This window comes from Salmo salar, chromosome 26 (assembly GCF_965601325.2).
Source record: "Salmo salar chromosome 26, fSalSal1, whole genome shotgun sequence".
In the NCBI taxonomy this organism is placed as follows: Eukaryota; Metazoa; Chordata; class Actinopteri; order Salmoniformes; family Salmonidae; genus Salmo; species Salmo salar.
In genome coordinates, this window is record NC_138316.1 from 18,323,609 (window position 1) to 18,348,248 (window position 24,640).

At 44.2% G+C, this 24,640-nt stretch overlaps 1 protein-coding gene across 2 annotated transcripts in view; it reads right to left on the bottom strand.

The window, feature by feature from the left end:
- The window catches only part of LOC106587205 (myotubularin-related protein 13), a 157,348-nt gene that overhangs the window by 70,509 nt on the left and 62,199 nt on the right, over positions 1–24,640 (bottom strand). For both annotated transcript variants that reach the window (XM_014175341.3, XM_014175344.3), the window contains exons 3-6: positions 12,375–12,512; positions 6,988–7,110; positions 6,182–6,292; positions 4,564–4,669 (exon numbers count right to left, since the gene is read on the bottom strand). In XM_014175341.3, coding sequence (XP_014030816.3) covers positions 4,564–4,669; positions 6,182–6,292; positions 6,988–7,110; positions 12,375–12,512 — 478 coding nt within the window. The remainder of the gene's footprint in view (positions 1–4,563; positions 4,670–6,181; positions 6,293–6,987; positions 7,111–12,374; positions 12,513–24,640) is intronic.

Sequence of the window (24,640 nt, forward strand, 5' to 3'; positions counted from 1 at the left end):
TTAGCAGCAGCGGCCCGCCCCTGCTAATATAGGGGAAACACTGATTCTGCACTCAGAACATACTCTCAGCCCGCATTGTATAACAGCAGTGATGGATGGGAGATGCAAGGTGCTTCGCGTACACGAGTCGCATGATCTGATCGCTTCTGGTGCTGTTGGAATGCTTATCCTTCATATGATATCATGTAGTACTGATCAGTTCTTACAGGACATCGGTTACATCACCTGCAGCCCAAGGACATGACAGAGAGCATCTCTTAAGCGTTACATGCAGACCTGCACAAGGGTATTATTGTAAGCAAACTGCAGTGACTTGAGGTGCCCAGGCGCCTCTATCTACCCATCATCTTCATCTGTCAGGGACAGGGGCCATGTTCAGATCCAGCATAGGGGGGAATGGACACACTACCGTACACATCACAACACACAGAGGCATTCCTCCTGATGGTTGGACTGAGCTGCACAGTAACAAGCCCCATCTCCTCCTGTTACTCCAAAAACAGCTGTCTAGACCGGAGGAGTTTAGACCCATCCTCTGTCAAGCTCCGGGTAAATACTACACTTTGGAATGTCAATTTTAGAGAGACATGAATCTGTTCCGTTTTATTAGCTTTGTGGACTGTTCCTGGATAACGTGCAGTATTTGGTAACAAAAACAAAGTCGGTGAGGACTGACACAAACCATGGCTGAGGATAATGTCAAGGTACAGGCCATTTGTCTTCATCTCTGTGTGTATCCAGATTGGCTACAAACACATGACTTGAACATGACCCTGATAATTTGTGTATCAGTAAAGTACCCCCCCATGTGCACGTCCACTGCTCGCTGTCCAAATAAACACAAAGGAGCATGCAAACTATTATTGAATTCCTCAAGGGGTTCAGTGCCTAATGCTTACAAGAAACATAATCCATTTAGTTTTGTAACACATTCTTCTAATCACACTAAATGAGGACCTATTTTCCATTACAAATAAAAGAAAGCATTAGAAAAATTTGATTGGAGTTCATTTATTTACTAACTTGCCCCCAACATCGGCCCCTGGAATGCAGACTTGACTGCTGCGGTGATTTGTGTGTATTAAGGACCTGATAAAACCACATACTTGAGTCCAGTGTATGAACTAATGCAGTGAGCAGGAATTTGGGACGGTAATGCCCACGTGAAGCCACCAAACCACAGCAAAGCTACGTCATGTGAACAAGAATGCAAAACAGACAAAGCAAATCCTAGTAAAGGAGTATACATACAGTGCCTTGAGAACGTATTCAAACCCCTCGACTTTTTCCACATAACTCGGCCACTCAAGAACATTCACGGCCTCTTGGTAAGCAAATCCAGTGCATATTTGGCTTTGTCTTTTAGGTTATTGTCCTGCTTAATTAATCTCCCAAAGTCCGGTGGAAAGCACACAACCAGGTTTTCCTCTAGGATTTTGCCTGTGTTTAGCTCCATTCCGTTTCTTTTTTTACTGTGAAAAACTCCCCAATCCTTAACGATTACAAGCATACCCATAACATGATGCAGCCCCCACTATGTTTGAAAATATGGAGAGTGTTACTCAGTAATGTGTTGTATTGGGTTTGTCCCAAACATAACACTGTGTTCAGGACAAAAATAAAATTGCTTTGCCACATTTTTTCCAGTATTACCTTAGTGCCTTGTTGGAAACAGGATGCATGTTTTGATATATTTTTACTGTGTATAGGCGTCCTTTTCACTTTGTAAATTAGGTTAGTATTGTGGAGTAACTACAATGTTGATCCATCCTCAGTTTTCTCCTATCACAGCCAATAAACTAACTGTTTAAAGTCACCATTGGCCTCATGGTGAATTCCCTGAACGGTTTCCTTCCTCTCCGGCAACAGAGTTAGGAAGGATGCCTGTATCTTTGTAGTGACTGGGTGCATTGACACCACATCCAAAGTGTAATTAATAACTTCACCATGCTCAAAGGGATATTCAGTGTCTGCTTTTTTATATTTTTTACCCATCTACCAATAGGTGCCCTTCTTTGCAAGGCATTGGAAAACCTCTCTGGTCTTTGTGGTTGATCTGTGTTTGAAATTCACTGCTCGACTGAGGGACCTTACAGATAATTGTACAGTTGAAGTCGGAAGTTTACATACACCTTCACCAACTACATTTAAACTCAGTTATTCACAATTCCTGACATTTAAATTCCCTGTCTTAGCTAAGTTAGGATCACCACTTTATTTGAAGAATGTGAAATGTCAGAATAATAGTAGAGAGAATTACTTATTTCAGCTTTTATTTATTTCGTCACATTCCCAGTGGGTCAGAAGTTTATGTACACTCAATTAGTATTTGGCAGCATTGCCTTTAAATTGTTTAACTTGGGTCAAACGTTTTGGGTAGCCTTCCACAATAAGTTGGGTGAATTTTGGCCCATTCCACCTGACAGAGCTGGAGTAACTGAGTCAGGTTTGTAGGCCTCCTTGCTCCCACACGCTTTTTCAGTTCTGCCCACAAATGTTCTATAGGATTGAGGTCAGGGCTTTGTGATGGCCACTCCAATACCTTGACTTTGTTGTCCTTAAGCCATTTTGCCACAACTTTGGAAGTATACTTGGGGTCATTGTCCATTTGGAAGACCCATTTGCGACCAAGCTTTAACTTCCTGACTGATGTCTTGAGATGTAGCTTCAATATATCCACAATTTTCCTCCCTCATGATGCCATCTATTTGGTGAAGTGCACCAGTCCCTCCTGCAGCAAAGCACCCCCTCAACATGATGCTGCCACACCCGTGCTTGACGGTTGGGATGGTGTTCTTCGGCTTGCAAGCCTCCCCCTTTTTCATCCAAACATAACAATGGTCATTATGGCCAAACAGTTCACTTTTTGTTTCATCAGACCAGAGGACATTTCTCCAAGAATTACGATCTTTGTCCCCATGTGCAGTTGCAAAGCGTAGTCTGGCTTTTTTAAGGCGGTTTTGGAGCAGTGGCTTCTTCCTTGCTGAGCGGCCTTTCAGGTTGTCGATATAGGACTCGTTTCACTGTGGATATAGATACTTTTGTACCCGTTTCCTCCAGCATCTTCACAAGGTCCTTTGCTGTTGTTCTGGGATTGATTTGTACTTTTCGCACCAAAGTACGTTCATCTCTAGGAGACAGAATGTGTCTCCTTCCTGAGCGGTATGGTGGCTGCGTGGTCCCATGATGTTTATATTTGCGTACAATTGTTTGTACAGATGAACGTGGTACCTTCAGGCATTTGGAAATTGCTCCCAAGGAGGAACCAGACTTGTGGAGCTCTACAATTTTTTTTCTGAGGTCTTGGCTGATTTCTTTTCATGTTCCCATGATGTCAAGCAAAGAGCCATTGAGTTTGAAGGTAGGCCTTGAAATACACCCACAGATACACCTCCAATTGACTCAAATGATGTCAATTAGCCTATCAGAAGCTTCTAAAGCCATGACATCATTTTCTGGAATTTTCCAAGCTGTTTAAAGGCACATTCAACTTAGTGTATGTAAACTTCTGACCCACTGGAATTGTGATACAGTGAATTATAAGTGAAATAATCTGTCTGTAAACAACTGTTGGAAAAATTACTTGTGTCATGCACAAAGCAGATGCCCTAAAAGACTTGCAAAAACTACAGTTTGTTAACAAGAAATTTGTGGAGTGGTTGAAAAACAAGTTTTAATGACTCCAACCTAAGTGTATGTAAACTTCCGTCTTCAACTCTATGTGTGGGGTACAGAGATTAAGTAGTCATTCAAAAATCATGTTAAACACAATTATTGCACAGAGTCCATGCAACTTATTATGGGTTGAATACTTATTGACTCAAGACATTTCAGCTTTTCATTTTTTAAATAATTTGTAAACCAAAAAATAAAAAATCCACTTTGATATTATGGGGTATTGTGTGTAGGCCAGTGACCAAAAAATCTAAATTTGATCAATTTTAAATTTAAGCTCTAACACAACAAAATGTGGAAAAAGTCAAGGGGTGTGAATACTTTCCGAAGGCACTGTACATGTTCATTTGTACAGCATTAATCCAACTGCTTAGTGGCTGCTCAATTTGAGAGTTTAAAATGGTGATTTGGACAGATGATTTATTCATTCGTGTTGTAACTCTAAACCTCTTAATGTTGGAGTTGAACCTAAAAAAGTTTAATACCGTCAAGGATCAAGACCGGATAACCTGTCATACAACTAAGCTACTGACTAAAATAAACAGGAAAAAAAACTATGCAAACAATATGATTAAGAGGGATATTCCTAATATCTGGTACCACAGTTTGTATTCAGCTGTCAGGTTATTTGAGTCCCCCGCGATAGCTTGTGTTTCCTGTTAACATGCTAAGTTAAAATGTGAGTTGTGTATACTGTGACTGTACGTGACCAACAGGCAGAGCAGCCTAGAGCTACTGTACTGCAACTAAGTAGACCCGATACAGACCAGACTGTATATAACGGAGGGAACATGATGGTGTCATAAAGTGGAGTCAAGTTCATGAAGTTTGGGATTGACTGGTTGTACTGTAGTGCAGTAATGAGGAAGCAGAAGCCCAGTGACATACCAAGCTGCTGGAAGAGCAGGGCCACACTCTTGCATGTAACAGGCAGGTTGTCATTCAGGGGGGTTTGGATTAGCTGTCGGTCGCCCACTCCCAGGGAAAACAGTTTCTGTGAGAAAATCACAAAAAACACAAAAGTGAAAAGTCATAGGTTATATGAAAAACCATTGGATGGATCTATCATAGAACTAGACAAGACTGTTTCAGTAGAGGGACATTTTTTGCTAACACACATCAAAACATGTTTTCATGGTACTGTATATATCATTAGGAAACTGAACAAGACTGTACTTCAGTACAAGGCCAAAGGTCATATAGGCAAGGGAGAAATGACAGTACAATGGCAGTTAAGGGATCCACTGTGTGAGTGTTTTTTTGACGATCTCCCAGAAAATGAATAAAACACGTGTTGTTGAACCCGATGGACATCGCAGCTGCATGACTGAATTAGCCTTTTGAATCAGTCCGGCAGCAATGGGAGAAACCTCAATCGCATGTTAACCTAAATTTCACTGGCACGGCACAACGCCTCTGCAATCCAATAGGGACGCAGCGTCCGTCGCTGTATCCAGTGTGGCTGAGGGAAGAGAAGTAAGCGTACAGTGGAAACAGTGTGTTCGCGTGAACACAATCAGCACGTCTAATTCAGCTAAACATGATAGGGGTACAGACGGTGGTTCAACGGAGTTTGGCTTTTGACCTGACGAAGATCCTAGTGGATTGAACCATGGTCAATAAAGGTATTAATTGGGATCATAGCCTTTCAACTGAGTTTGAACCAGCTAGAGAACAACTCGTTCCCTGATTCATGACATTCCTTCATGTTTGACAGTCTGTTGAAGGATGAGTTTGTTCCACTCCTGAGGTTTCTAACTCATGCTGTGTCACTACAGCCGAAAGCCCTTGGCTCTGCGGGGAGTGGCGATAGTTTGAGGAGGAACACTGACATGTGTTGGTAAATTACATCAAAAACACTAAATTACCCTAAGGTTCAGGATGTGAACTTAATCATGGGCCACATTCCTTCCCCTTTACAAACACAGTTGAAATATTATCCAGTTTTTTAAAGCCACATTGATCACCATTGTCTAGACTTTAAGGGAACGGACCAGCGTAGGGTTTTTGTTATAGGACAGCTTCAGATGTGGTTTTCAATAACCTAGTGAGAAGTGAAAATATAAAAACAGGACCCCTACTCTGTTTTTTTGTACCCTAGCTTCACTAAGTAAAGTAATCAGAAGACCAGCTAGAAAACTAAAACAGTATTATGAGGACATTTCTGCGCATGGTGGTACAGCAACCATCTAGACGGGGAATGCATGATTGAATGGAAAGCAAACGCAAATCATTTGTCTGGACTCTCACATGGGCCAAAACATGACTTCCTTCCCTCACTCCCACTCTACTTGTAGGAGACTGAAACTATAATAAGCATTAGACCGTCAGTGGGTAACCAGCACCTTGTGTGGGTCTAGCAGCAACATTAACCCAGACTGACCCCTAGTCTGGGGTGGATTCATGCCTCTGTGGAGAGCAGGCCAGAGGGGTTGAGAGGGGGTTAGACAGGCCCTCCAAGATAGAGGTATTTGAGGAATTGTTTGCTTTAGTAATGCCTGCTTACCTGGGAGCCGCCAGCCACAGGGACCATGCACGTGAAGAGGTTGGAAACCAGCCCCTCCAGGGGGAACGGCAGGCTGTCGACGTACACCGTGTAGATCAGACCCAAGCAGCCCTGGGGAGGTCAGGAGGAGACAGACACACAACCAGGTCAATCAACACACTCACATTCAGATGTATCACACGATACATACACCCAATCACAGTTTCGCGCCTAAATGGACAATTAAAGACACTGGGAATTCGTCATCGAATACCATCAGCTTTATAGTATTTTATGTAATATCCGGAATGTACAGCTGAGATGTGTGGTTTAATGGCAAATTCCATTAGCAAAGCTAAAAATAAATGCTAAATCAATATGCGTGTCGGAGACATTTGAATGCCAAAGTTGAATACCGTAGTGGTCCAGTGGAGTGCCTAGGGACAGGAGAGATCCGCTAAGCCCCACTCTGTTCTTAAGTGAGGGATTGGCTGGATATCCTGGCCTTGAGTACATGCAGAATTCACTCAATAAAGCCAATATGTTCATTCTACACACACAGGATTCAACATGATGCATTCTATTACCATCATGAGACAATTGATAGTCAATGCACTAATTGCTGCGCTACCGTTGATCATGCCAATGCTAATTAGGCAGAGATAAGTAAAGTGAACAGTCATGAACCGGACCAAGAATGTTCCTGGCCAGGTAACTATAGATGGCAAATAAACCCGCAAAAACTGAAATGACCACTATGCATGGTCATCTGACATTTTGAAAGGAACCTATTTTGGTCAGGAATTAATCAGATGTTATCATGTTACCCGGAATATTTCAGGATAATCCAGCCTGGAGACCAGAATGAGACTTTTTGGTGCGAAGACTTGAGCGGGCTGGATCAAGCCATCCTCTTCCTCATCCTCATCTGCATCGGTGGTCTTTGTTCCCTGAAACAGCAAAACAGAAGAAGTTATTCAAACGGGAGAGTTCAACAGTGATATGGGGGCGAGTTAAGACCCTGTGCAGGGTAACCGCACACAGCAGGCGTAAAAGAAACGCCTGAACGGGGATGGAAAAAAACAGAAGCTTTTCTGCTTACCCGCTGAGGGTAGCTCTAGTGTTATCTACTTCCAGGTCAAACCACAGCGTGTACATTCTACAGTACATCACATACTGTAGCCTATTTTTGGAAACGTGCATGTGCCACCCCCTCCTCGAGAATTCTGATTGACGCAGGCAGAGTACAGTGCACACAGAACGAGTACTATTCAAAGTGATAATGCTACATTACTTATCAGTCAAAAGAACACAGTATGGAAAAGTCCCCTCAGGCAGACATAGACGCAGTACTATCTGTAAAAAACTCTAAATCCTGTGTTTCCTCTGCAATGGGATATTGAATTTTAAAAAGATCCTCTCCAATCTGTAGTACCCATTAAAACAGATACTCATCGCAGTTGAGGAGTTGAAAGAGCAAAGAGGATTTTCTTTAAATCACCAAGGGGTTCATAAAAGATTACTAACCCAAAAAATAGAGCATAAAACATTTATTGTCATGGAGACCGTTTGAACGAAACCCAGGAGCTTAAGAGAAGAGGAGTGTCATTTCCCTTCCAGAGTCACATACTGACTGTAAATCAGCAGTGAGATGTATATGAAATCAAGTCAACTATCTATCAAGTCACATTACTCGGTTTACTAAAATAGTTGTGAAAACACTAATAACACAGTATGAATAGGCCACTTCCAGTCTGGAATTTACCCATACTGCCTTCTCATCTGTTCAGTTGTTTCTTCACAAAACATGGTATTTATTTTAAAGACTACAATGTCATTACTTCGGTTCCTTTACTTGTCAAGGAATAATATTTTGTGGTTTGGAGATGTTATTCTTAACTATGGCTACAAACCCAGAGCTGGTGGTTTGAAACATGTTCAATTCAATTTGGTTGGGGTTGTAGTTCAGAAATTACATTTCCTACATGACGGAGTCACAAGATGTAATCAGTATAGAAATAGCTATAATAAACCCCCTGAAGCCTGAATTAAGAAGAAAAAAAAATGTTTTTTCCATAATAATAGAGAACCAAAAGATAATTAAAACAAAAGGTACGTGACCTCTGACACCTCTGATCCAGTAAGCACCCTGGAGATAAACCTAGTGTAGGCCTACCTGTAGGATGTCAACTATTCAAAACCGAACCAAAATACGATGCAGACACTTGGGTTCGAAGGACATGGCGTAATGTACCATAAATAGCAATTGAGTGACCACGTTAATGACTTAGCCCATATGCTGTTAGCGGTGAATGATTTCAACAAAGATACCTCCCCACTCCTTCCCAAAGTGCTCCACTGGGACACAGAGGTCAAGTCTCAGTGGTCTCGTCTCAATCTGGTTCCAATTGTCCCATACCAGGAGCCGTCAGTCCTATCAGTTTACAGAGATAGCAGCCTCACAGGGCTCGTTCCTGGCTAAACCCTTTATCAGAATCGCATATATTCCTTCAGACAATGAAAACATGCCACAAGAGCTCTGGCATGCTCCGAGCAGGGGACACAGGATCTAAATATCACGTCAGATGGGAAACACATTTCAACAGCATTCTGAAGATTTGGTTCAATTATCGGCGAAAATACATTTCTGCCTCTCGAATCCAATCACATAGAAAAAAAGCCACGCTGGTTTAAACGTTACAGGGTAAGGCTTATGATAATGCCCACGTAAACATACAAAAAACTGCTGTATGCTGGCTTACAAGGGTCTACAAAAACCATGTGCCCTTCTCAGTAAAATGCTTTGCAGACTAGGCCCAATATACTATCCAAGTTAGGTGTATTTGACAAAACACATGATGCACCTCAAACTAGTGCTGTCAAGATAACAACATTTTATTAACGATAAGATACCAGGCCAAGTATCACAATACCAGAGAGAATTCTGATTGGACTAGCATCCTGTACGCCTGTTATGTGCAGGTGCTACACAAAAGGCTGTCACTGATATTCACACTTCTCCTCAATAAAACAGTTATTGAATGGCTAATTTGGTCATATTTGCAAAGGTCTACCTGTGATTTGGCTGGAGGAATGGGGAAAATGGAACATACATGCATAATGATCTGCATGTCATTGTGGCAGTAAGGGGGAAACACTGCATGAAACCTTTATTCCGCAGTTAAAGAAGACACACACGCACACCACTCGCTCTCTCTCCCACAAACACTTACACACTGCTCTCTCTCTCTCTGTCTACCTCAAAACACACACCACTCTCTCTCGCTCCCACAAACACTGCTCCCAAATTTAAAAACGTTAGGCACCAAAACAGAATGTAAGGAGCACCAGAAAGAGAGATTATGAATCCTACTTTTGAAGCACATCCCATTCTTCCTGGGCCAATCAAATGTGCCTTAATTAACCTACTGTCAAGTTACCTGGTTGTTAGCTAGCTAGGTAATATGACTGAACAACATTGTTATCAAAACAATAATTAGCGGCCTGGGATTAGTTTAAAACGGCCCGCGATATGGTTTGTGAAATTATATAAAATGCACGCAAAATCGCGCAGGAAGGAAAAAAAGGTAGGTCCGGTAATAGCCGTTTTCTTTACTGTAATGCTGCAAACACGACTGTTGCGAAGCTGTTTTTATTCTCTGCTCCTGCTGCGTGACCGTGAACTTTCAAAGCCTATCAGACTGGCCTGTGGACTTGGTTATACCAGGGACGAAATTATATACAATGTATTAACTTTGCTCTCACTGCGCGCTGCTCCAATGTATCAAATGTAGAAATGTAACAGCAGCAGACTGATCAGGGTCTGCATGCCCCCTCGCCATCACAGCTAAATTACATGTAAAAAAAACTGTTGGAGGAGTAGATGAGCAGGAAGAGCGGACGGAGAGGAGAGAAGCAGGTGAGTGGTGGCTGGCTGACTACACAGGTGATGTGCGCATGAACGTGAAGTGGAAATTCTTGGACCTGTGCATACAAGAGACTAGGTTTGCTTAAAATCAACTGAATGTCTAAACAAAACTGACTTCATAAACATTTTATCATTTTTATCATATTTTATCATATGAAACGGTAGTACGGTATTCTAAAATGTTGGCATAATAAGTACCATGACGTTTTGGTACTGTGGTATAACACTAACTCAAACTACTTTAGCATCTTGCTAACCTTGTTAATAGTGTAAATGTGAATATTGAGAACATAAGTCCTGGCTCTGGTGCAAACCTTTGCAGTGGATGGTATACTGTATCAAGCTGGTCCCTAAACCATAAGAAAGAGCAACAGTCACCTACACAGTGAGAAACCAGCCTCACATCTGTCCAGTGTGTGATCCAAACTCTTATCCTTATCTGAGCCATTACCAAGTGCACAAAGGGGTCTGGGAACAGTTCCTGGAAAGAACTCAAACCAAAACAGAGAGGTGGGCCATGATGAAGAGGCAGTGAGGTGACCGGCCACAGTTAGCCCTGTAATCAAGACCTCTAACGAGCCTGTATTAATGTCTGCGATGACACTGCACTGATCGTTACGTGTGGCCGTCGCCTCTTCTCCCTCAGTAGACCGGCCGGCGTGTGAGGACGACAGAAAACAAATAAGGGAGGATTAAAGTCTGGTCACGAGAAGAGGGTCCAGTTGGCCAGAAAGTTCGGGGGGGGCAGAGTGGACAGCTGCAGGACATCACCAAACAGCGCCTGACAAGGGAATTATTCAGACTACTGCAGGGCCGGTTATGTAACCTTCCAGCCCAGGCATAGACCAGGCAAGGCTAGAGAGACCCAGTCGTAGCTAACCTAGCCGTTATCACGCTTATTTAATGAAGGATGTCGTGGTTTATACCTTGTCTCATGCCAAGGCTTTGTTTGAACTCCACATGGAAAATCCACATCCAGGCACAACAAGGGATGTTTGTGTAAATTGGTCTGATTCATACAGTACACAGTAAACTAATGTTACACTCATCAACATGCTAGGATGTTGAGTCCGAGCATTCATGTAAACAGAATCATCACATCAGAATGTGACATGTCATCATGACCACGCAGTTAATAAAGGTTAGAATTCCACCGGAATTTACCTAAGAGGATATGATCAGATTTCAATTAACTTTTTCATAAGACTCCTTGAATTAACATGACTAATGGTTAGAAGAATTCCACCTGATTGAAATGGGGCCTTTCAAGGAATGTCAGATTTCAATGAACTAAAGGTCACTGACTTGAATGAATATGACTAACGGCCATGGTTGTCATGTGTTTAATATGAGGCAGGGGACACGTCCTACTCTTGTGTCTGGAGGGTGATGTCAGGCCATTGTAAGGAGTCATATTCTTAAACACAATTAGACATCCAGCCAGGCATTCTGTGTAATGTATCAGGGCAAACCTTGAGAGGATTGAGGTCATTACATTAGTTTATTTCAGGGGTTTGTGAACTTGTGTGGAAGAAAAAACATAAAAGATAGAATTGAATTCATATGAGGATGGGTGCATCCAAGAGGCAGTGCTAGAGGGGATGAGATGTCAGCTCATTGGATACATTTTTTCTCCCATCACACCAAAACCCTTCAGTATGTGAAGTGTTGTTCACTTCATCTCAATTCATCCAGAGTGCTGTTATTTTCCCACTTTAGTGGGTTCTGGAACACATCATGCCGTGACACAAATTCCTAATAGTACAAAAATGTGCCATGCAAGAAAACATGTCAAAAACAAAACAATTACAACAATGAAAACAAAAGGAAAATCAAACCCCCTCAAAAAATTCCCAAGAATTAACAAACAGCCCCCGCTGGATGCTGGGAATCAAGTATTCATCCAGAGAGAGAAGCTTGAAATGATAAAGAAATGAACGGACATAACCCCATGCTGCTTATCGAGAGACTCATCATGCTGCCAGCCGAGGCAGTAGGCACTCTCTACTATACCGTGGTTCACTTATTTTGCCCTTATGACCGAGATCCTAAACCCAGGACTTGCAGGACGTAGTCCTATTCAGCAAGTGTGTAAGTGTTTAAAGGCATGAAAATCCACCAAATGTCAAAACATACGTATAACTGATTGCTTTGAATAAGGCAATTCTGGGTAAGCTGTAACAGATATACATTAGATTTAATATAATATTTTGCATAATGCCCTTGTAAGTGGATAAGATATGCATGAAGGGGGGTTGGGTTGAGGAGTACAACAGGCCACCTCACCTGCAGGTTGACCTCTGCCTCGTAGAAGGTGAGGCAGGAGCAGTAGTGTCTGTCTGAGTCGATGTCCGTCAACACCACCGTGAAGAAGGTGGGAGCTTTCCTCTCTCGGGACAGCCTCCATCCTCCTGGCTGGCAGAACTGGAAAAAACACAAAGTATAACACACCATTATACATGAGCACCTGTACTGGAACAGTCTGCCCTCAGGGTGCAGATGAAAATGGGCACAGGCAGAGTACAGGGCACCATGTGGCTTTTCCAGAGTGGTTACTGGAAGCCAGTGTTGTTGTGTTGAGAGCGGAGCCCCTTTTCTAGCCCCCGTGTCCCCAGGAGATCCTCTGCTGGTAACCCTTCAGTATGAATGGGAAGGTATTACGTTAGTTAGGGGGCCATTGACGCCATTGTGGCGAGGAGGCACAGGATGTCCTGTTTCAGTGTATTAGTACTACTGCTGAATCCTCTCACCACAGAGAGGGAAATGGCACTGGTTCACATTCCTCACAGAGAGGGAAATGGCACTGGTTCACGTTCCTCACAGAGAGGGAAATGGCACTGGTTCACGTTCCTCACAGAGAGGGAAATGGCACTGGTTCACGTTCCTCACAGAGAGGGAAATGGCACTGGTTCACGTTCCTCACAGAGAGGGAAATGGCACTGGTTCACGTTCCTCACAGAGGGAAATGGCACTGGTTCACGTTCATCACAGAGAGGGAAATGGCACTGGTTCACGTTCATCACAGAGAGGGAAATGGCACTGGTTCACGTTCTTCACAGAGAGGGAAATGGCACTGGTTCACGTTCCTCACAGAGGGAAATGGCACTGGTTCACGTTCCTCACAGAGAGGGAAATGGCACTGGTTCACGTTCCTCACAGAGAGGGAAATGGCACTGGTTCACGTTCCTCACAGAGGGAAATGGCACTGGTTCACGTTCATCACAGAGAGGGAAATGGCACTGGTTCACGTTCTTCACAGAGAGGGAAATGGCACTGGTTCACGTTCCTCACAGAGGGAAATGGCACTGGTTCACGTTCCTCACAGAGAGGGAAATGGCACTGGTTCACGTTCCTCACTGCTCGTCAGAGGGGTTTGATTGCAGTCTGGTTCTAGGCACAAAGTATGAGGAAAGGTACTGAAACCAAAAGTCCTGACTTTCACTGTGAAACAGTAGGCTGCTATGTGCTCAGTTGGATAAGAATTAAAACGTTTAGGATAAGATGAACATGACAAAAGTAGGATTGTATTGGATAACACTGGGATTAACATGAAGAATGTAATAGTGGATATTTAGGCCAACTCTGGTTGTTCAAGCAGGAAATCCCATGAAATCCCATTTCCCTCTGTTATACATATGTTGTTTTAATCTTTACTCTACTACTGAACCACCTCAACTTGATTTGTAAACGTTAGAAACAACACAAAATAAATGCAAACTAAAGGGAACATGAAGTACTGGTGAGCAAGAGAAGGGAGAAGTGATGCAAGGGACGGCGAGGGGGGAGAGAGATAGAAATATGGGAAGATTGAAAGAAGAGGAGTGCAGATGGATAGAAAAGAAAGAGATGTGTGAGGATAGAAACCATACAGGCCTAGGAGAAAAACAGAGAAATGATGAGGATGATGGAGTGTCGAGAGCAGCATGTGAGAGGCAGGCAGCCAGAGTGAGTAAATCTTGTGTGTTTGTGCTGGAGGCTGAGCTGGCCTGGCTGTGGGACAGTATTTAGACTGCTCCTCAGGCGTTTCACTGGGAGAACATTGGACTGACGGAGGGAGAGGAGAAGGGGGGGAAGAGAGGATGGATAGATGGAGAGAGAAAATAAAATGAAAAGAGAAGGTGGGTGGGTGGGTGGCGTAAGATAGGATGAGAGAGAGAGGAAGATAGGAAAAGAAAGATGGAGCTGTGCTTGACTAGCCCAGGGGCTCGAACCAGGATGCCACCATCCTCCAGACAGACACAATAGACAGCAGGAAATCTGGAAAAGCTGCATTGTGGGGGAGTGTCATACATACTGGGCCAGGGCCCAGACAGGACCTAAGGACAATTGCAGATAACTGTGAACACATCCAAAAATATTCTAAGTATATGTCATTAATCACTGTCGGAAAGGAGATAAACAGCATTCGGACCGCATACCTTGGGAGATAAGCGGAGATACGATAAAATGGGGGATGGAAGCAGAGGTGTGAGTGTGTAGGAGGAAGAAGGGGTCTTGTTTTGCTTAAATGATACCAATGGCCATCTTCTGCAAAGCTGTTATGCTCACACTATCCCGGAGGTCTGAGGAGAGGCTCTGGACTGGGTTTCTCCTTCCCCTCCACGTGCCCAGTGCCTTTAGTGGGCTGAATAACAGCCAGACAGTCTACTACCTAACACCAATAGAGATATCCTATCCGTTTTCACATGCCAGTGATTGACTGGAAGGCAATCATGTTTTGAAGGATTTTCTCTCTGTAAATATTAGCTTAGACTCAAGTAGCTAGACTTACTAGGGAGTCTGAATATGGAAAAATAGACTGAGTAAGAGTTGACAGGCAGGGCCTTTAGTCACAACATCTGATACACTAATATCAGCACCAGTCATATGGGTGGAGAGAGGGAAAATGGAACAAAAAGCAGAGTAGATGAGGACTGAGGGTAGTGGGTTCGATTCCCAGGACCACCAATAGGTAAAACGTATGCACGCATGACTAAGTCGCTTTGGATAAAAGCACCTGCTTAATGGCACTGTATATTATTATATTAACCAGAGGACAGGGAGGAGGATGACTTGCATAAAAGAGGGAAAAAAATAAGTCCAATGACCAGTAGCTGTCTAACTGACACAGGAAAAGGAGCTGAAAACTTACTCTACTGTCAATCATTCTATAGTAAGAAGAAGTGCATCCAAGCATGCCCTGAACGTGTGTAGGCTCTCTTGCAGTGTGACGGCCTATCTGCCAGACAGACACACACACTGAGGGAGCAGCGCAGTGATTCTAGGCACCACTCCAGGTAGCAGCTCCAGGGAGCCCCTTTCCTGCCACCATCTGTGACTGACACACAGAGTACCAGCAGACTGCTTGGAGAGATCAAGCAAAATATGTTCACTGCAGTGCAACAGGTGCATGGCTTGTCTAGAAACATACAGTGCAAGAATAAAACACATACGCATGGGGTAAACGTACACGACTACACGCGTACACCCACGTAGCATATATTTATATGCATGGTGTACGGACACGCACGCACACACACACACACGCTGAGTCATGGCGAGGACAGTCCCTGGTCTCAAATTAGACCACGGTCAAGTGACAATGGAACTCATTGGCTAATCAACTCTGGAATCTTTGTCCTTTTGCACATTGTTGCCCTGCCACCGATTGAGCCCTCCGCATCATGTGGCTCTGTGTGGCATGGCTCCCCCCTAGTCCACCCTCCACCCTTTCAGATTGCGACACTAGATCTGCAGCTTGACCTGCTAAGAATCGGCACAGAAAAGCATGGGGAACAGTCTCACCGAATTGAAGCCTAGTTTGTGGTCAGAGCTGTATTCTAATACTGTGAAAATGTACTGTATGCCGCTGTAATAACTGCACAGGGGACAAGCAAACAGCTATGCTGAGGGCGCTGGGGCTGAAACTCAAGACCGTCAGTCAGGGACACACACACACTGGGCAGTCTTTACAAGGAGACACCTCTAGAAAGAAATCTGATGCAACCTTTACTTGTGTTGCTACAGTTGAAAAATGGGGAATGGAGTTAATATAGGCTTACGACATAGTATGAAATGGTACATATCCACACCTCAAATTCAGAGAAATAAATACTGGTTTCAAAGTTTGATTTCCTAAGTTGACATAGCCAAACAAACAAAGTATTCTTGAGTTCCTCTGTATGGTAATAAAATGTAGATGTCTCCTCCCTTCTGAGCATTAACAAATGTGACACAAGACTGAACTGGGTGAAAGAGAAGGAAGTCTGGAACTGGAAAAAGGACAAGTTGATGGGAAAACACTTTCCCAACTCCGCCGACAGGAATGAAGAGCATTCCCAGGGTGGAATCTCTCCAACGCCGTAGGTTTAAACCAAGTTTACCTGGCCGGTTCTGATGAATGAGAATACTACACAAGAGCAATGAGTATCGAGATCCAACTGTCTGAATTAAAGCCTTTGAGGACACTTTGTTGACCAAACACATTAAGATCTATTATCCAACAAGAGTGGGTGACTAGGTAGGTATTTGTAAGGCAACAAGGTATGTGTAATGAAGTACAACAGTAATACCGCATGCTGCATGAGCATAAAACATGTTTCCAAAACAAAGTGCATTCGACCGATGCCAGTGAAGTGCTGACACAGTCTGAAAGCAAAGTGATTGCCAAGGCGTTGTGGTCAGGACAAAAACACGGCAACAGATGTGTAGTGTTGTGAACGCTCCCCTCTCTTTTGCTCCATCCCTCTCTATCTCCGAGTTCCATCTTATCCTCCTCTATCTCCTCCCGCTTCACTTCGAGGGCCTGTTTCTCAGGAAGACAAGACAATGACTTGCAGGAAAGTGGTGTCTGAGGTGATAGGGGGGTTGGCCGGAGGTGAACGGGTCATTACCGGGCTGCGACCTGGCCGGCCCAGAGCTCCGCTGCTTTATCAACTCTGGAGGATGGACAGGACAGGGGACAGAGCTGAACGCCAAACACGAGCCAGGGCTATTTGAGTTTCCCCAGCAGCCGGGGCCACACAGAGCAGCCACATGGTAGGAAGTCTTGAGCTGAGCCGAGATGGAGGCTATATTCATAGGAGGCCAGGATGAAGACCAGCAAACAGGAGGCACACACACAACACTTCCTGAGAACATCTTCAGGGTCAGCGCGACACAAACAACAAAACAAAACTAGCCAGCTTCAAACCACAGGTACCAGAGTGCAAAGTGGAAAGTAGAGCGCAGGTAGCCCTGTGATGTACTGTAGGCCAACTGGTCTGACTGGAGAGCTCCATCACACTGCAAGCGACTGCCCACAACTGGCATCTCACATCCATCCTTATTTCCCTCGGTCCCCACAGCTCTGTGGTTCCCTGTGATCTGTTATGCAACCCGGAACATATGGTTCATTTTAGAGATGGATATTTTTAGCTGGTCATAAAGGACCGCAATAATTCAACAGATAGCTTAGGCCAGGAAGATGGGGAAGAGAGTAATAGGCTAGGAAGTCGAAATTGCAACGTGTTCGACGTGAAGAATTTCAGGGTCCATATCTCATATGGCGATCATTTCTAGAAGTGGGGGGGGTGGGGGAAATGGGGGCAAAATGTCATTTGTTGTGCTAGCATAACATGAAAATACCGACAGCCCTGCCGAGTTCCTCACATCCAAAGACTCCTGGGAAGGTTTCTTCACTTGGGGGTGAATACTTTGGATTTATTTAAAAACACAATAAATTAAAAACATACGGCTGGTTCACCACATGCAACTTATTTCAATCCGAGATGCATTAAAACACAGATAGAAAAAGGATTAGGCATTCCTTCTCTTCAACCAATCTACTGTCAGTTTAATTTCAGCTTAATTCTGCTCCAATCACTGCAACCTCTCAAACCCCGCCTTGAGCACTCACATGCGATTCACTACACTCAAGGGTGTCCCAAACAATAAGGTAAATGTTAGTGACCAGATACGGACTTTATTACAGTTTCGTTTTAGGAAAACTAGGTTAATAAACCTAGTTAACTAAGGTTGCCTTAGTAAGATCTTTCAAACACGTGTTTCCTGGGAAAAAGGGTAGGACTACATGCCATTCCAACATGTGACAAGCGGATAGAGTGTAAGTTCAGAGAAGACTCGGTCTTAAAAGCAGGGATGGATGCTCTTCAGTGCTGAAATCCCCCTCCACAGTCCAAGAAAACTCCATGGATTTTCCCGAGACCGCTGATGGCGGGATATAAGCAGAGCCTGGCTTTTCCATCTTAATCCAAACCTAATGTTACTCTGTCTCTATTGTTGTGCTGCATCCTCACAAACTCTCCCACACACACACCCCCCGTGGATGGCGCTGGCCTGCAGGTGGAGTGCTGTACCCTGCTCTCAGACCTGTGCTTAATGCACAGCCTGTGAGATGCGCCCCATTCATTGGTTTGTAACACATTGATTAACACACGGAGTTACACATTCGTGACAAGCACAGTTGTGTAACACGTATAGTTAACTTTCAAGAGCTTTACTGCAATTGAAGAATTCACTCATCATTATATAGTTAGTGTGTGCAGTGCTGTTTACAGTATTCTACGCAGTTGTGTGAAGCAAAGAAAACACAAAAACAACAACAGGTAGGACCATTTGAAGAGTACAGTGTGTTTGATGAGCGGACAGCAGAGGGTAAACAGCTTTGTCCTGGGCCGTAGAGAAACACAATGTGCTTATGCGTCAGCCTGTGGAGCCCCTGCCTGGGAGCCCTGTGATAATGGCCCTGGGACAGGTGCTTCCTGCCGGGCCCAGGCCCACTCCTTTCTCCCTATCGCTGTCACTAAGTCATCCTCCAACCGTGGCCTTTCTTCTTTTTATACCTCCGCTTTTGTTTTTCACCTGAAAAAACAATGAGCCCCCCCCCCAAACTTCATATGATTGGCTCACAGAGTTATACACCCCTCACGAGGACCAGTAGCACGTTCTACTGTTGTGATACCACCCCAGACCAGGAAGACAAGTGAGTGTGTGCTATATCCCTGATGGTGTGTTTTTCCAGTGGCACTTTTCACACTCTAACACAATGGCAGTGCATTACACAGGGGACACTGGCCTTTAGTTTTCCAGCTGACTGCCTCTCCAGGGCTCTGGGTCTACGGTACTGCACTCTGCCCGCCACACAGGATGAGGGCTGTGGGAGGTCAATGACCTGGCATTGGAGAAAGACATGACCTCACAGACAGGGTCAAGGACTGGTGCCGTTTCATACTTCATTTTAATGGCAATACATGACTGTTATGACATAGTGCTCTTAAACACAGCAATTGAGATAAGTCAACAATACAGCATTTATAAACTCAGCAAAAAAAGAAACATCCTCTCACTGTCAACTGCATTTATTTTCAGCAAACTTAACATGTAAATATTTGTATGAACATAACAAGATTCAACAACTGTGACAAACTGAACAAGATCCACAGACATGTGACTAACAGAAATTGAATGTGTCCCTGAACAAAGGGGGGGGGGTCAAAATAGTAACAAAAGTAACAGTCAGTATCTGGTGTGGCCACCAGCTGCATTACGTACTGCAGTGCATCTCCTCATCACGGACTGCACCAGATTTGCCAGTTCTTGCTGTGAGATGTTACCCCACTCTTCCACCAAGGCACCTGCTAGTTCCCAGACATTTCTGGGGGGGAATGGCCCAAGCCCTCACCCTCCAATCCAACAGGTCCCAGACGTGCTCAATGGGACTGAGATCCGGGCTCTTCGTTGGCCATGGCAGAACACTGACATTCCTGTCTTGCAGGAAATTACACACAGAACGAGCAGTATGGCTGGTGGCATTGTCATGCTGGAGGGTCATGTCAGGATGAGCCTGCAGGAAGGGTACCACATGAGGGAGGAGGATGTCTTCCCTGTAATGCACAGCGTTGAGATTGCCTGCAATGACAACAAGCTCAGTCCGATGATGCTGTGACACACCGCCCCAGACCATGACGGACCCTCCAGCTCCAAATCGACCCCGCTCCAGAGTACATACCTTGGTGTAACGCTCAATCCTTCAACAATAAACGCGAATCGGACCATCACCCCTGGTGAGACAAAACCGCAACTCATCAATGAAGAGCACTTTTTGCCAGTCCTGTCTGGTCCAGCGATGGTGGGTTTGTGTCCATAGGCGACGTTGTTGCCGGTGATGTCTGGTGAGGACCTGCCTTACAACAGGCCTACAGGCCCTCAGTCCAGCCTCTCTCAGCCTATTGCGAACAGTCTGAGCACTGATGGAGGGATTGTGCGTTCCTAGTGTAACTCGGGAAGTTGTTGTTGCCATCCTGTACCTGTCTCACAGGTGTGATGTACCGATCCTGTGCAGGTGTTGTTACACGTGGTCTTCCACTGCGAGGACGATCAGCTGTCCGTCCTGTCTCCCTGTAGTGCTGTCTTAGGCATGTCACAGTCCGGACATTGCAATTTATTGCCCTGGCCACATCTGCAGTCCTCATGCCTCCTTGCAGCATGCCTAAGGCACGTTCACGCAGATGAGCAGGGACCCTGGCATCTTTCTTTTGGTGTTTATCAGAGTCAGTAGAAAGGCCTCTAGTGTCCTAAGTTTCCATAACTGTGACATTGATTGCCTACCGTCTGTAAGCCGTTAGTGTCTTAACTACTGTTCCACAGGTGCATGTTCATTAATTGGTTAAATGTCAATGAACAAGCATGGGAAACATTGTTTAAACCCTTTACAATGAAGATCTGTGAAGTTATTTGGATTTTTACGAATTATCTTTGAAAGACATGGTTCTGAAAAAGGAACGATTCTTTTTTTTGCTGAGTTTAGCTGTCTATCATATAGCACTGTTAGCTGGTTAGGCACAAGAGCTGGGGTTAGCACCTCATGCTAAAGCAGTAGTCATTGATTGGCCTTGGTCTATCCTCAGGATCAATCCAGCAGAATTTCTCCTGCCCTGCCCTCAATCACTGGGTCAGTGTGGACTGCTTCTGCTATGACAACAGGGAGCTCCGAAACTGGGCTGGAAAATGTGAAACATAGGTCTCTTCTGCAGTGCCACTGGTGAACTTTACCTAACTATGGTATCTGCGAAGAAGCTCTTGTGACAAGGGGAATGGTTTGAGCAAAATGTCTGGGTGTCGTGGTTTCGCCCGTGATCCTCTCATACTGAGTGGAGGCAGACAGAAGGTGTAGGACAAGACACCGTGATTTACAGGTGGGTCATGTCAAGAGAACAGACATTCCAGACAAATTAGGACATCTCTTAGCACTGCGAGGAATCTCAGGTATGTCCGCCGGCATTTTGGTCTTGCAGTCAGCACATTCCCACTGCTCCACGTAAACCGAGGCGGTGGCTGGCAGGGGAGAGCCACCATGGAGCTGGGCAGTGAGGAAGGGGAAGGTCACAGGAGGCTGTGTGGCTTCTGAGCTGAGCTCCTGTGCCAAAATCTACGGCTGGCTCCCATCCTGGCTCCTATCCACGTATTTTCCAGTTCCAGCTCCAAGCCCAGGCCGGACGGAGGACCATGGACGGTCTTACTGCTCAATGGCTTGTTTTGATTCAGTGGAGCTGGAATGAATCCCTTGAGTATATTTACGTTTTATGGAAAAAAAGGAAATGAGTGTTTTTTGGTGTGTGCACACAAGAGTGCTTCCAATTACTCCAACAGAGGGGTTTGTTCTGCTAAACTGTGTAAACTGTGTAACATAACTATGTGCTCCCAGAATATGGAAGTCTTCAGACTACAACATATTAGCTCCATATATCCTGAGTATTCACATTTCCTGATGAGCTCACTGTGGTTTTCATCATGGACAAGTCTGCCATGCACTCCAGCCCACTGCCAGTGCCGTTTCCTGGGGATTTTTGTTTCGCTGGCAGCCAAAGCATTCATTACTCATGAACATCTTCCTGACAAACACATGATTCTATTATCCCCAACTTGGAAGACATCCTGTATCTGGAATGCAATGTTGTATTTAGTTTTACAAAACATCACAGGAACGACGTGCCATGCGACATGTCAGCATTGGTCACTCAGCCTGGTGACGTAACCAGCCAGCCCAGCACCTATCCCTGGGTCTCTGGACTGGCCAGGAGGAGACCGCAATACTGCAACATGTGGCAAGCTTCCTAGTCTGACCCAGATAGTCTAAGCATGCTGTTTCAGACCCTGACACCCTGAAACAATAAAACCCAGAGATGCCTGTTCCCCCAATACCCCCCAGTCAAGATCAATCCACTAGCGCAGGTATTCCCAAACTGGGGTACGAGATTCACATTTCTTTATAAAATATTTGTAAAAAATACATTTCACATTTTCAAACAGTCCATTTATATTTTACAACGGGGCTAAACATTTGGGTGAGGTTTTTTTCCCCTCGCCTGAGTAGCCTCATTTCACTGGCAAAAATAAAATTAAACCATCTAGTGTTCAGCGAAATAACAACACAATGTCAAATACAGGTAGCCTAGTCAAATAATTATCCAATCACATTAACCGTTACTCTCTCACGGGAATTCCACTAACGGTCCGTATGTAGCCAAACGTAGCTGCTGCTCATGTTGGTATCTGTACTGATGGTGCAAAAACCATGACAGGAAGACGTAGTGGAGTGGTAACACGCGTGCAAGCAGTTGCTCACGACACCACTGCCAAGGGAATGCCTGACAGCTTGAAAGACGTTTTGGACACTACAGTGAAAATGGTTAACTTTGTTAAAGCAAGGCCCCTGAACTCTCGTGTATTTTCTGCACTATGCAATGATATGGGCAGCGTCCATGTAACACTTTTACAATATACAGAAGCACGCTGGTTATCAAGGGGCAAAGTATTGACATGATTTTTTTTAAATTGAGAGACGAGCTTAAAGTTTTCTTCACTGACCATATTTTTCACTTGTTTGACCGCTTCCATGATGATGAGTTTCTCACACGATTGGCCTATCTGGGTGAATGATCTGAATCTAGGATTACAGGGACTCTCCGCAACTATATTCAATGTGCGAGACAAAATTGAGGCTATGATTAAGAAGTTGGAGCTCGTCTTTCTGCATTAACAAGGACAACACACAGGTCTTTCCATCATTGTATGATTTTTTGTGTGCAAATGAACTCAAACTACGGACCATGTCAAATGTGATATAGTGAAGCACCTGAGTGAGTTTGGTGCGCAATTACACACTTTTCTAAAATGGATGACATAAACTGGATTTGTTATCCCTTTCATGCCCTGCCTCCAGTCCACTTACCGATATCTGAACAAGAGAGCCTCATCAAAATTGCAACAAGAGGTTCTGTGAAAATTTTATTTAAATCAGAAGCCACTGCCACATTTCTGGATTGGGCTGCTCTCAGAGTATCCTGCCTTGGCAAATCACGCTGTTAAGACACTGATGCCCTTTGCAACCACGTACCTATGTGAGAGAGGATTCTCTGCCCTCACTAGCATGAAAACTAAATACAGGCACAGACTGTGTGTGGAAAATGATTTAAGACAGACTCTGTCCAATAGAACATCGCAGAGTTACAGTATGTGCATCCTTTCAAGCACACCGTTCTCATTAACCTGTGGTGAGTTATTCACAATTTACGATGAACAAATAAGGTTTTATATGTAAGATGGTTAAATAAAGAGCCAAATGATTGTATTATTATTTGTGCCCTGGTCCTATAAGAGCCATTTGTCACTTCCCACGAGCCGGGTTATTACAAACTCACACTCATTCGTACGTTTAGTAAATATATTGTATGGTGCGTGTGTGGCAGGCTTACAATAATAACAAAAATTCAATTTAAGAGTGCGCTGACCCTGGTGCTAGAGGGGGTACGCAGCTGGAGGTTGAATGTTTGAAGGGGTGCGGGACTATAAAAAGTTTGGGAACCACTGCACTAGCGCATACATATGCTAACCTTAGTCACTGTCCCATCCTACTGCCTACTCCGCACCAACAGTATACACAGTCTGAATAACTCCAGCATCCTTCCCGGAAGTACGTGCCACATTCCACATTACAACAGGGATTTGGGGGGAGACAAGAGAAATGAAACAAACGTTTACTGGTCAAGTCTGGTCAAATTCCTTCATTAGAGGAAGTCAGGCCCCAAGGAGGAATTTTTTGTATTATATATGTACACAGTTTTGTAAAAACAAAACAAGCAGAGGAAGATTAAAACTGTGTTTTGCCGTTGGTGACTTCGAAGAATGTGTCATGATCAGATGACATTCTGCTCGTGTACACTATGAATTCCGCTTTGATTTAAACTCAGGGGGCAGATTATCAAACAGCACGAGGCCTGGTAATCATTGCAGGGGGCTGACAAGCGCTATACCTTATACCCTTATTTAATATTAGTACACAAAGATTAAAGGCAAATTCATCTCTATTGAACTAAATAATCAGAAAATTCTGGAGCCCTATTTTGATTGTAAAATAACAACAAATAGCCCAAGTGTCAACTCCAAATTCATGACAATCACTGGATTAGGTTGCATATGACAATGTTTGGAATCATACATTCCTGCTTGGACATGTTAGAAGTACCAATTTTTCGAATACCATCTCAGTAGTATATTACACTACTTAATAAATA